Source organism: Artibeus jamaicensis, unplaced genomic scaffold (genome assembly GCF_021234435.1).
Source record: "Artibeus jamaicensis isolate MK-2021 breed Jamaican fruit bat unplaced genomic scaffold, CSHL_Jam_final contig_335, whole genome shotgun sequence".
Lineage (NCBI taxonomy): Eukaryota > Metazoa > Chordata > Mammalia > Chiroptera > Phyllostomidae > Artibeus > Artibeus jamaicensis.
The window spans coordinates 7633406-7645891 of record NW_026521800.1 but is presented as its reverse complement, the minus strand read 5'-3'; the positions used below and the strand labels follow the sequence as shown (position 1 = coordinate 7645891).

The following is a 12486-nucleotide window of genomic DNA, read 5'->3' as shown; positions in this document are numbered from 1 at the left end:
CACTTGGTCATGGTGTATGATCTTTTTGATATATTGTTGGATGCGATTTGCCAATATTTTGTTGCGGATTTTAGCGTCTATGTTCATCAGCGATACTGGCCTGAAGTTTTCTTTCTTTGTTGTGTCTCTATCTGGTTTTGGAATTAAGATGATGCTGGCTTCATAAAAAGAATCTGGGAGTTTTCCATCCTTCTGGATTTTTTGGAATAGTCTGTGGAGAGTAGGGGTTAGCTCTTCCTTAAATGCTTTGTAGAATTCTCCTGTGAAACCATCTGGTCCAGGGCTTTTGTGTGATGAGAGTTTTTTGATTACTGCTTCAATTTCTTTTGCTGTTATTGGTATATTCAGGTTTTCTGCTTCTTTTTCAGTGAGTTTTGGAAGATTGTATTTTTCTAGAAATGTGTCCGTTTCCCCTAGGTTTTCAAATTTCTTGGCATACAGTTCTTCACAGTAATTTCTTACAATCCTTTCTATTTCTGTGGTATCAGTTGTAATCTCTCCTCTTTCATTTCTGATTGTGTTTATTTGTGTCTTCTCTCTTTTCTTGATGAGCCTACTTAAAGGCTTGTTTATTTTGTTTGTCTTCTCAAAGAACCAACTCCTGGATTCATTGATCCTTAGAATTGTGCTTTTAGTTTCTATGTCATTTAATTCTGCTCTAATCTTGGTTATTTCCTTTCTTCTGCTTGCTCTGGGCTGTCTTTGTTGTTGTTCCTGGAGTTCTTACAGGTGTAGGATTAGGTTATTTGTTTGAAATGTTTCTATCTTCTTTAGGTAGCCCTGTATTGCTATAAACTTCCCTCTCAGGACTGCCTTCACCTGTGTTCCATAAGTTTTGGGTTGTTGTGAGATCGTTTTCATTTGTTTCCAGAAACGTTTTGATTTCTTCCCTAATTTCATTCTTGACCCATTCATTGTTTAATAGCATACCATTCAGTCTCCATGATTTTGGGTGCTTTGGGTTTTTTCCTTTGGGGTTGGTTTTCAATTTCAGTCCCTTGTGGTCAGAGAAGATGTTTGGTATGATTTCAATTTTCTTGAATTTTTTGAGGCTCGTTTTGTGTCCTATCATGTGGCCTATCTTTGAAAATATTCCATGTGGAGACTTCCGCCAAGATGGAGGCATAGGTGGATGTGCTGTGCCTTCTCACACAACCAAGTTTAGAGACAATTAAATATTAGCAATAGAAAACACAGCCAGAACACGGAAAATTGAACTTTTCAGAAGTCCGTTAACAACAAATTCTTCAGCCTGACCAGTAAGGGGCGAAACCAGCGGCTGGTGAGGGGTTGCACAGGAAAACTCGGTCAGACGGACTCAGGTGCACAGAATCCAGGTGCACGGAATCCAGGTGCAGGGTTGGACCTAGTGAGTGACCGAGCGACCGCGGGGGAAACAGCGGGGGAGCGGTGCTGCGTGTTGACTGTGGTCGCGCATTTGTGCGTGGGCGGACAGGCGAGGGAGTGGGCGGTTGGACCGGCCCGGCGGTTCCCAGCGGCAAGCGGCAGTGGAGGGCGCCGCCATTTCCCTGCTCTGACCCTACCTCCACATACAGCGTCATAACCCAGTGACTCTGAGTGGCCCGGCCCAGGTGAACCATCTAAGGCCCTGATTCTCACCCAGCTGTGAGAAACAGCAGAGGGGGCCACCATTTCCCCGCTCTGACCACGCCCCCACATAAAGCATCACAACCCAGCGACCTGGGAGTCCAAGGTACTGCTTCTCACACTTAAAGGGTGCGAACAGACCAAAAATGGCGCAAGAAGATCTCAAAGCCCCAGAACCTATAAATCTAAGTGATGAAGAAATAGCAAAACTCTCATACACACAGTTCAAAACACTGGTGATCAGGATCCTCACAGAACTGGTTGATTATAGCCACAAATTAGACAAATATATGAAGGCGAAACTAATTGAAATGAATGGAATTGCACAGGACACCAATAGCAATGAAAAGGAAACTGGGACTCAAATCAATGGAGTGGACCAGAAGAAAGCAAATAATGGCCAAACAGAAAAGAATCAAGAAGCAAGAATTCAAAGAAATGAGGAGAGTCTTAGGAACCTCCAGGACATCTTTAAACGCTCCAACATCTGAATTATAGGGGTACCAGAAGGGGGAAAGGAACAACCACCAGTGGAAAACTTATTTGAACAAATAATAAAGGAGAATTTCCCCAATCTGGCAAAGGAAATAGACTTCCAGGAAATCCAGGAAGCTCAGAGAGTACCAAAGAAGTTGGACCCAAGAAGGAACACATCAAGGCACATCATAATTACATTAGCCAAAATTAAAATGAAGGAGAGAATCCTAGAAGCAGCAAGAGCTAAGGGGACAGTCACCTACAAAGGAGTCCCCATCAGACTGTCAGCGGATTTCTCAAAAGAGACTTTACAGGCAAGAAGGGGCTGGAAAGAGGTATTCCAACTCATGAAATCCAAAGACTTACAACCAAGATTGCTCTATCCAGCAAAACTTTCATTTAGAATGGAAGGACAGATAAAGTGCTTCTCAGATAAGACCAAATTCAAGGAGTTCATCATCACCAAGCCCTTATTATGTGAAATGTTAAAGGGACTTACCTAAGAAAAAGAAGTTAAAAAAACATGAACAGTGAAAGGACAACAAACTCAGTTATTAACAACCACACCTAAAACGAAAGCAAACTAAGAGGACAGCTAGATCAGTAGCAGAACCATAGAAATGAAGATCTCAAGGAGGGTTAGCAACAGGGGAGTGGGAGGAGGAGAAGGGGGGAGAAGGTACAGAAAATAAGTAGCATAGACAGTAGATAGAAAATAGATGGGGGGGCAAGAATAGCATGGGAAATATAGAATCTAAAGGACTTGAGACACATGGTCATAAACTAAAGGGGGGGTAATGGTGGGGATGGGAGGGTAGGGTGGAGGGGAAGGAAAGGGGGAATAGAACAACTGTAACAGCATAATCAATAAAAAAAGAAAGAAAGAAAATGTTCCATGTGCATTTGAAAAGAATGTGTATTTAGCTTCTTTGGGATGAAGGGCTCTATATGTATCAGTTAAGTCCATTTCATCTAGGGTGTTGTTTAATGCTACAATATCTTTGTTGATATTTTGTTTGGAAGATCTGTTCATTTTTGATAGTGGGGTGTTAAAATCCCCTACTATAATTGCGTTGCTGTCAAACTCTTTCTTGAAGTCCTCTAAGATTTTCTTGATATATTTGGGTGCCCCTATATTTGGCGCATATATGTTTACAATGTTAATGTCTTCTTGGTGAATTCTTCCCTTGAGTATTATGAAGTGACCTTCTGGGTCTCTCTTTATGGCCCTTTTTTTTGAAGTCTATTTTGTACGATATGAGAATTGCTACCCCAGCTTTTTTTTCTTGTCCGTTTGCTTGGAAAATTTGTTTCCAGCCTTTCACTTTTAGTCTGTGATGGTCTGTTGTGCTGAGGTGGGTCTCTCGTAGGCAGCATATGTGTGGGTCATGCTTTCTTATCCATTCAGCTATTCTGTGTCTTTTGATGGGAGCATTTAATCTATTTATGTTTAAGGTTATTATTGATAGGTACGTATTCATTGCCATTTTTGAGTTCCTCTCTGTCTCCCTCTTTTCCTTCCTTCCCTTTAAGCAGTCCTTTTAGTATTTCTTGTAGAGCTGGTTTGGTGGAGGCATATTCTTTTAGACTTCTTTTGTCTTGGAAGCTCTTTATTTGGCCTTCTATCTTGATTGAGAGCCTTGCTGGGTAAAGTAGCTTTGGTTGTAGGCCTGTGGTTCTCATTACTTGGAATATTTCTTGCCATTGTCTTCTTGCTTGGATTATTTCCATTGAGAAGTCAGTAGCTAACCTTATTGGGGCTCCCTTGTATGTTACTTCTTTTTTCTCCCTTGCTACCTTTAAGATTCTCTCTTGTCTTGGAAATTTGCCATCTTGATGATGATGTGTCTTGAAGTGGGCCTCCTTGGGTTCCTCTTGATTGGGACTCTCTGTGATTCCTGGATTTGTGTGACTTTTTGAAAATTATTCATTCTTATACAGCAAAAAAGAAAGAGAACCTTTATTTGCCCACAGTAACTAGGATACAGTCTCTACCAGCAAAAAGTAGTGTTCATTATCTCAAATGGTAGGGAGGGGTTGTTAATGGTAGAGAGGGGGAAGACATTGATGAAATGAGAAGAAAAACAGAAAAAGTATTTATATTTAAAAAAATATTTCTCTCCCACAGGACTTATTACAGCCAACATCAAATCAAAGAGCAATGATCTCTCACCAGCCTCTTCTGAATACACATCTCAAACAATGCTGTACTGCCCTACCTACAGTGTTACAATCATAGTTAGAAAAAGAATTCGTACCATCACAAATCAAGTCTGCTTATATTGAAAAGCAACTTTTTTCTTTAGTTTTTGATCAGACTTTATTTTAATAAACTCAGAATTGTGATCAATTGCTTCTTTTCTTTGTCTGTGGTTCCCCGGCCCTTCCCAGCTAAGATTTCCACTTTTTTCTTGTTGTCCAGAGGTAAAGGCACACAGTTAGGCGACTAATGTAGCCCAGGTATATTTAATTACTTCAGTGTCTCACAGTGGCCTCAGAAGCAGGCAGGAAAACCAAATGCAGCCCTGCACGAACCCTCCCAGCTCTTTTAATTCTTTCTTGCACTCTGCTTCCATGTAGAGTGCACTCGGGGAAGATGCCAGTAATCTCTTTATGTCCTAATCATACAACCAAGTCTCTCTTTGTTGACTTGAAGGAAACAAAAGTTTAAAGGTATGTTACCTAGAATGTACCTTAGAAAAATTCCAAAGTATGGTCGCCTCTCATGCACCCGCTATTGGGGACCTGGCCCACAACCCAGGCATGTGCCCTGACTGGGAACTGAACCAGTGATGCTTTTTGTTTGCAGGCTGACACTCAATCCAGTGAGCCACACCATGCAGGGCAAATTCCAAAGTACAAAAAAAAAAATTCTTAAGCAGCCTTGCATATAAAGCAGAAAACTTACTCGAGTCATCAGCATTTCTCAAAACTCAGAGTCCACCCAAATGGCAAGCTATACAAGAAATGGAATCTGCAAAAATCCTTACTTTCACTACTAATATTGCCAAGCACCTGCAAGACTAAAAAAAAAGTGATAGCCAGTTCTCTTTTGAGAAAGTACAGTCCTTTCCAGCAGATGCATTAGAGTGAGATGAGAATCTTATGGCTGAAGAGGTATAGAAATTCAGAACCACTGAAAATGTGTCTTTCAAATAATCAATGCCCAGAAGTTTTAAACTTTTTCTTTAGAGCCAAGAAACACTTCAACCCTGTGACTGAGATTATCAATAATTGCCTTTAAGCGAAATAAATTCTTAAGCACTAACCAAGACAGATACTATTCATGTATAAAATGCTAGCAAGCACACTAATTTGGAAATTCTGAGTCATCTGCCCTATTGACCAGGAGCTTGTTTCTTAACTACTCATCAGCAGTCTGTGTCTTGATCCAAGATTGACAGAGATGGGCTGCCCAGAGCAGCATGCACCACGTCCTACCCCAATCCTGTCTGCCCATCACAACGTTATGTCCTCTTTTTGATTCTCTTTTGCCAAGCTTAGCTCTTCTGCCATCTCTCAATCAATGGCCCTCTATTTATATTGCTTAAATATTATCTCAATGAACTACAAATAACTGTTTATGTCCTTTGGTTTTATTTAAATTTTGTTATACCAGATATTGTATTAGCTCAGACAGGAGGCCACTGGTTGATACTTGGAATTTTTCATTGCAACGTTTATTTGTCATGACATTTCCTTTGTAATCCCAATCTAAGAAAAGATAACTATTTGTTTATGCCCTGCTTTATTTCAGAAAAAATTTAAGGTTGAGTTTACAAATACACATAATAAAGTAATTATGGAGACAGGAAATGGGACAAAGGAGAAATTAAAGTAGGAAAGTTCAGATGAAATAGGAGAGAGTCCTAATTTAAAGCTCAGTTTGTCAAGCCCACACACATGAAGATCATATTCCAAGCTTCTCAGATTCCTAGCAGTCAATGGAAAGAGAGAGACACACTTATGATTAGTGGCTGAAATAGACTATGGCCTGCTGGTCAAAGCCAGCCCACCATCTGTTCCTGCAAATAAAATTCTATAGGAACACAGCCATACCTAATCACTTACATGTTGTTTATGGCTGCTTACATGGTACAATAGCAAAGTTGAGTAGTCATGACAGGCCTGCAAAGCCTGAAATAGTTACTATCTGGCCTTTAAAAAAAAGTCTCCAGATGCCTGTGGCATACTTCTGTGCCTATGAGATAAAAGCACAGCAGCTTCCAAAGGTAAGCACATTCTTTGTATAGTTCTGAAACAAAAGAGAATGTCCCAGTATAAAGAGGTTACTATGTAATCTCTTGAAAAAACAATCTTAGCCTCATTTTTTATTGTAAATATAGCAACAGGTTTCACAGAGTCAATGGCATGATATCACAACACTAGTAGTAAAATGACTCTATGTAAGGCTGGAATGATTCAGTTTAGGTCTGACCTAATTTGGGGGGGATCTGTGGAGATGCAGAATGTCTGCTCTGTGCAGCCCTTCCCTACCTGCTTTCCTTATCCCAGGCAGACATGGCTAATGGGATCAAGGTGTTTTCTCCAGCTGAGCTCCAATGGGTCCTCTGAACTCTTCTTTGAGTTCCCTGACAGCCTCAATCAATCATTAGCAGATGGCATGCAAGACAAAACCAATATGTCATCTTTGCTTTAAGGCAATTTTCCATTAACATTCTTTCCACCTAGTCTGACAAGTGTTCATGTGCTGAGACTGAGGTTATACTCTGCTAAGTTCTTGAAGCACAACTATTCTGTTCTGGCAGTGTGCACAGCTATCCTCTCTAAGGCCATCCGCCAGGAAGTACTGGACTGACATCCTCCTGTGAGAACCAGAAGCCTTACTAGGATGGCTGCCTGAGGAGAAGACCCCATCACACCTGCATATATGTAGGGTAAGAGCATCTGAGAGCAGGGCCCAGAGTCTCCTCAAAAAAGGGTGAGGAACCTGCTCCTCTGCACAGGCCAATGGGTGGGCAGGGCCAGAAAATGGGGCACAGGCCTTTTATTTGGAAATGTTCAAGCCCAATACTCATCTTGTTCAAAGAAACAAAACCTCCAAACAGCCATGACGTAGACCCTCTGACCTCGAACACTTATATTTCTAAAGAACCTCCCTAAACAACAAGGGGTCTAAAATAAATGAAAATAAACTGGCAACAGTTCAGCATTGGGGGAGGATGACAAAACCCAACATTGGATTTAGAGAACACACACGTGGCTTTTTCTCCCAGCCCATTTCTTCTTTGTGACTGTAAAACTGTGTTACAAAATGATTGCATTTCTATTCTATATAATAGGGGGACAAAAATTCATGTTATCCAAAAGGGTTGTCAAGTTTTTAATAAGCAAACTTAAGACAATCAGACCCACTCTTATTTGACCTCACTGGGAATTGCTACTTGACCTATAACTGACTCCTACCCATGCTGTCAAAGGGAAAGAAAAAGACAAAACATATTACAAATCATCTTACATTATTCCTAACAGTTTTCCCATCAGATGACTAGAAAGTATAAAAGTAAAAAAAAACCGTAAACATTCATGCCTAAAACTTTCCTTCTAATGGGTTTGTGGCTATGTTCTAGAAAACACCAACTATGAAGAAATAAAACATAACCACACTTGACAGGGGAGTTAGTACAGCCAATAAACATGATGGATTAATGAAGGAAATTTCCTGTCACTCTAAAAAGAGCAAATACTAACAAATATTGCCATTTACTCTTCTAGTACCATTGCATAGGGTTCAAGTGCAGATAACTTAAGGCCATATCTAAGCACATGAGCATGAGGGTAATTTGGACCCTGCATAGCCTTACAGAGAAAACAAATTGAAAAAAAAACAATAGTCAATTAAAACATCGACCCCAGACCAGTGGTAGCAGGTAGTTGGTATGCTTTTCCTGGAACCAAGTACAGGGATGCCTAATTATGTGTTGGACTTGAAAGTACACACATTAGCACAGAAAATTCTGGAGGAAAGCAAAAGCCCCTCCATATCAGCTGTGAGCTGATCCCTGCTTCTCCAAGCAATTATGCCACCCTCTATGTCCTTTGATGTGCCCTCAGCCCAAGCTGGAGACTGGAATAGACTGGGTGTCAGATGACATTACCTTAGAAAGCTTTTCCACAACAGTTGATGCCATTAAAGTCTGTGCTTCCAAAAGACTGCCAAAACACGGAGCACAGAGAGCCCCCTTCCCAAAAGCTCTTTTGCTAATTTCTTCAAGACTAGTCATGAAGGCTCCTACTTACGTAATGCATACAAGGTGAGAATTATTCCAGCCAGGCAAAATCCTTCAAAAAACCTGAGTGTGCTGAACATTGTCACATTCACTGACAGTGCCACGGTCAGTCCAAAGATCAGAATGAAGGTGATAGAACAGAGCAGCACAGGCCGCCGGCCAACCCTGCATACAGAGAAGGAAAATGTTAGGAGTCATCATTAAACAGGGCCATGATGCTAGACGCTAAAACCCAGTATCCAGCAGGTATTCCAGAGATGCTGAATGAGCCGGGCTAAAAGTCTTCCTACTACTGAGACCCACTTGGTATATTTAGGGATAGAAAAGCCCTCAGGGGAAACTTAGTCCAAACCCCTAATTTTGCAGGTAAGGGGGCATAGATTAAAGAGCTACTACATAATAGAACTGAAACAGGAACCCAATTCCTATTGGTAAGTCTATTTTAAAATATATGGGAGGATAATTCTAGGCAAGAGTAACAAAATCAATAACAACTCCCCAAACATAAACCTTGACACACCCAGCATGAAATGTCTTGAGAAGTTACTGACCTCTGGAACTGGCTCCAAAGTCAACACAGACACAGAGTGAAGCAGCTTCATATTGTTTGTCAGGGCTGGTAACTAGTCAGGTACCTGGCCTCACACACAGCCTATCAGAGCCAGGGCCAACCCAGCTGTCATTTGTTTCAGCTTTATGATAAGTAATTTTTTAAGAGATCACAGACTTAACTAAGATAGTTCGAACTTTAAAGAATAACTATGAACCTGAAAGTGAAGCCCGCCAGGCAACAAAGGGTTGGAAGGAGCCCAGTCCACTGTGTTTCTGGAAAAAGCAGTGCACAAACTAGGTTGGCAGATTACAGAGCCGGGCAAGATCAGCTACACTATGGTGTGATGTGCTTCTAGGCGTGGCTCAGAGGACAGCAAGGGTGGTCCATGGGAATGGAAAGTAACCAGTTCTTCACCCCTCCCCTCCTAACCTTCCAGGGTTTCCTTCAACAACTTATTAGAGGGAAAAAATCTCCAGTATACAAATTAATATAACACCACTAACTTAAACTAGAAAAATAGCTCACAGAGAAGTTCTATTTGCCAAAGGAAGAAAATCCATGCCTGGTAGCCCAAACACCCCAAGGGCAGCTGAATGCCTTGGATTCACCTAAACACACTTGTGACAAGGCACTTACATAAAAGCCAAGAAAAAGCAAATAGAAACAGAAAGTGGATTCTTGGTTGCCTAGGGCTGGGAGTGAGAATGAGGAGTGAATGTAGATGGACATGAGTCTTCCTTTTAGGGTGGTAGAAATGTTTTAAACTTAGAGTATAGTGATGATTGTGTAACTCTGAGGATATACTAAAACTAATTGAATTGTGAGCTTTTGGTTTGTAAATTATCTCTCAGTAAAACTGCTCAAAAATGAAAAAGCAATGCTCAGAAATACATGACTTTGCCCCATGAAGGAGATGAATGTAATTTCAAGAAAATTTGGGGGATGGGGAGGAGACTACAGGACACACTTTTATTCAAAATATTTTAGGCTTCTAACATTCCCCATAGTGGCATTAGCTTCGTGCAATGAGGCCAAGCTAGAGATCAATGACAATGTAAGTCAATAATTCTGTCGGAGGTTTTAGCCATTACTTCCTTGACTGGTGCTAGAAATCATTTAAGCCCTTATCAGAAAAGACTATAGGTAATTTTGTTCAGAGCCAACAAATTTATAGAAATAAGTTTTAAAAAGGTCTTAGTTTTTCTCCTAAAATGAAGGAAAGCAAAATCTAATTATCAGTTTCTACTTGTCTTTACATCTCTAAATGGGGGTGACCATCCTACTTCACAGCATATTAAAAGCTTTAAGAGAGACAATAAGCACAATATGTACGATGCCTGGCTCAAAGCAAATAGTTAAATGTGGCGGCTCTTATGGTTCCTTTCTGTGTGTCTCTACCCCTGATGCCCACTGAACATTGTTTGTTCTGTTCTGATACTTCAGAAAAGATCCCTGATGTTTTATTTATTGTTCATTTGTTTTTGTTTTTAACTTGTAGAAACTGCTGTAAATCTTTCCCTCCCAAATGCACTGCTAAAATCAATGAGCAAAGTTATTATTATGAACTGTGGGGTAACCATGGTCTTCAAAGTCAAAGCACTCTGATCCTGAATCGGGCTCTCCACGTACGCAGCAGTACATCATCTTGAGAAAGGCCACACTTGTCTAAATGAGCCTAGAGGTTTTTTGTTTTTGTTTTTGTTTTTGTTTTTTAGGAATGACAGTCAATGCCCACGGACTAACTAGGGCTGTGACCAGGTCTAGACAAGTGCAAGTGATTTAGCAAGTGGTCAACAAGTATTAGTCATAACCACTGGAGTTTTAGTGTGAACTGGCTTCCCCCAGAGCAGAATCCCCTCCTAGATGAAGAACAGAATCACACTCGTAAATCTGTAATGCAGAGGCTTTATAATTAGGCTCTGTGGTAGGAGAAAAATGTCCCTCAAGGATGCCCACATCCTAAATATCAGAACCTGTGAATATGTTACCTCTCATGGCAAAGGGCTCTGTAGATGCAATTATGGTTAAAGAGCTTGAGATGAAGTGATTACCCAGGTGAGTCCAATCTAAGGACGTGGACAACCTCTCATGGCTCCAGGGAACCAGAGAGATGGCAGCGTGTGAAGCACCTGATGACCTTTGCCAACCTGGAAGCTAGAAGAGGAGCCCTGAGCCAAGGAGTGTGGGCAGCCTCTGCAGCCAGACAAAGCAAAGGTATGGATTCTCTTCTGGAGCCCCCAGAAAGTAATGCAACCCAGCCAGTGCTTTGAGTTTATCCAGCATGAACTACAGAACTGTAAGTTAATTTATAAGCCACCAGATGTGTGGTAATTTGTTACAGCAGTCATAGCAAAGTAATATAGCATCTCACCAGAAAACAGATGTCCCACTCAAATGAAGTAATTTGAGGAAATTTTATTACAATAAGGGGTTTATTTACAAAAGGGTAGGCAAGCTGTGAGAGATACCGGGGGCTATTAGCAGCAGGGAATTTGAAGGAAGGATGGTCACCGAACCCAGGGAGAGAGGCTGTATGTGGCAACCCTGCAGAGACCTAGCTGGAGATTGAAATGCCCCTACTTCACTCTCCTCTTTTCCTCAGATCTCTAGGTGAGGCTCCCCTGACCTCCCCCCCTCCATCCACCAATGGCTGGGCTGAGCCAGAAGCTAGAGTGCAAGGGGACCTGCAGTGTAGCCCAAAAAGGGCATGGAGAGCTCTTGGAGCGAGCAATGCAGACAATGTAGCAAAAAAACCAACAATGGAGGGCCAGGGGGTCATGTGGCATGAGCCATGGACAGGGCCACTCCCTCACATTACTAAACAGCATATAATGTACTGGTATGTCTCCAAACAAAATGTGTGTGGGAAACAGTAACTTCTTACAGAAAAAAGTGTAGTACTTAAGTCTTATTATATGCTGACTGCAATCTCAGAAAGCCTAACCCATGACTCGAACAACTTCCCTGTACAGCCATCAAACAGGGCTGACGCCTGGGGAACCCGGAGTTCCCTCTAAATGTGCTCATTTCCTTTCCAGTGAGCTTCTAGCAGGGAGTACAATGCCAAAAATAAATTAATAAGGGGTGGAAAACACCAAACTTTCAAACTGGAACTGAGGCCCACTCAAAATGTTCAACAAGTCGCACACAGCACAAAACATTCTGCCCTGACTCTCGGGCACGCACGCCCACTCACCACAGGCCTTGGCGAAGCAACTGCAGAGAAGTGGGTCTGCAAGCCCAGACCCGGTTACTCGTGGAGGAAGACCTCACACTCTTCTGCCCTTCGTCCCCCGGCGTGGGGGGTCACCAGGGAGCAGAACAGCATGTACATGTAAGAAGTAAGAATTCACAAAACAACCTCCGAACAATTTAAACCTCATTACAGACTGGTATTAATAAAAGTCCGTACTTGCTTTCCCTATAAAAATCACTGAAGGAGGAAACTAGAAATTGAGTCAAGTCTGCATTTTTGTTTTTAGAAAGAAGTAATGTGAATTGTGCTTCCTCAACCATTTCAGTGCTCATTTGAGGGGAACAAAAGCCCTTAGATCAGCTCAGCATACACTGAAAACCTTTAAGCACAAGTATTTGGTT

The 12486-nt window shown here is 41.5% G+C and overlaps 1 protein-coding gene across 3 annotated transcripts in view; it reads right to left on the bottom strand.

The window, feature by feature from the left end:
- Positions 1-12486, bottom strand: part of SLC22A23 (solute carrier family 22 member 23) — a 188127-nt gene that overhangs the window by 136575 nt on the left and 39066 nt on the right. For 2 of the 3 annotated variants that reach the window (XM_053664087.1, XM_053664088.1), the window contains one exon: positions 8347-8501. The exons of the other annotated variant lie outside the window; for it this stretch is intronic. In XM_053664087.1, the coding sequence (XP_053520062.1) occupies positions 8347-8501 (155 nt within the window). The remainder of the gene's footprint in view (positions 1-8346; positions 8502-12486) is intronic. 3 annotated transcript variants of the gene reach the window in all.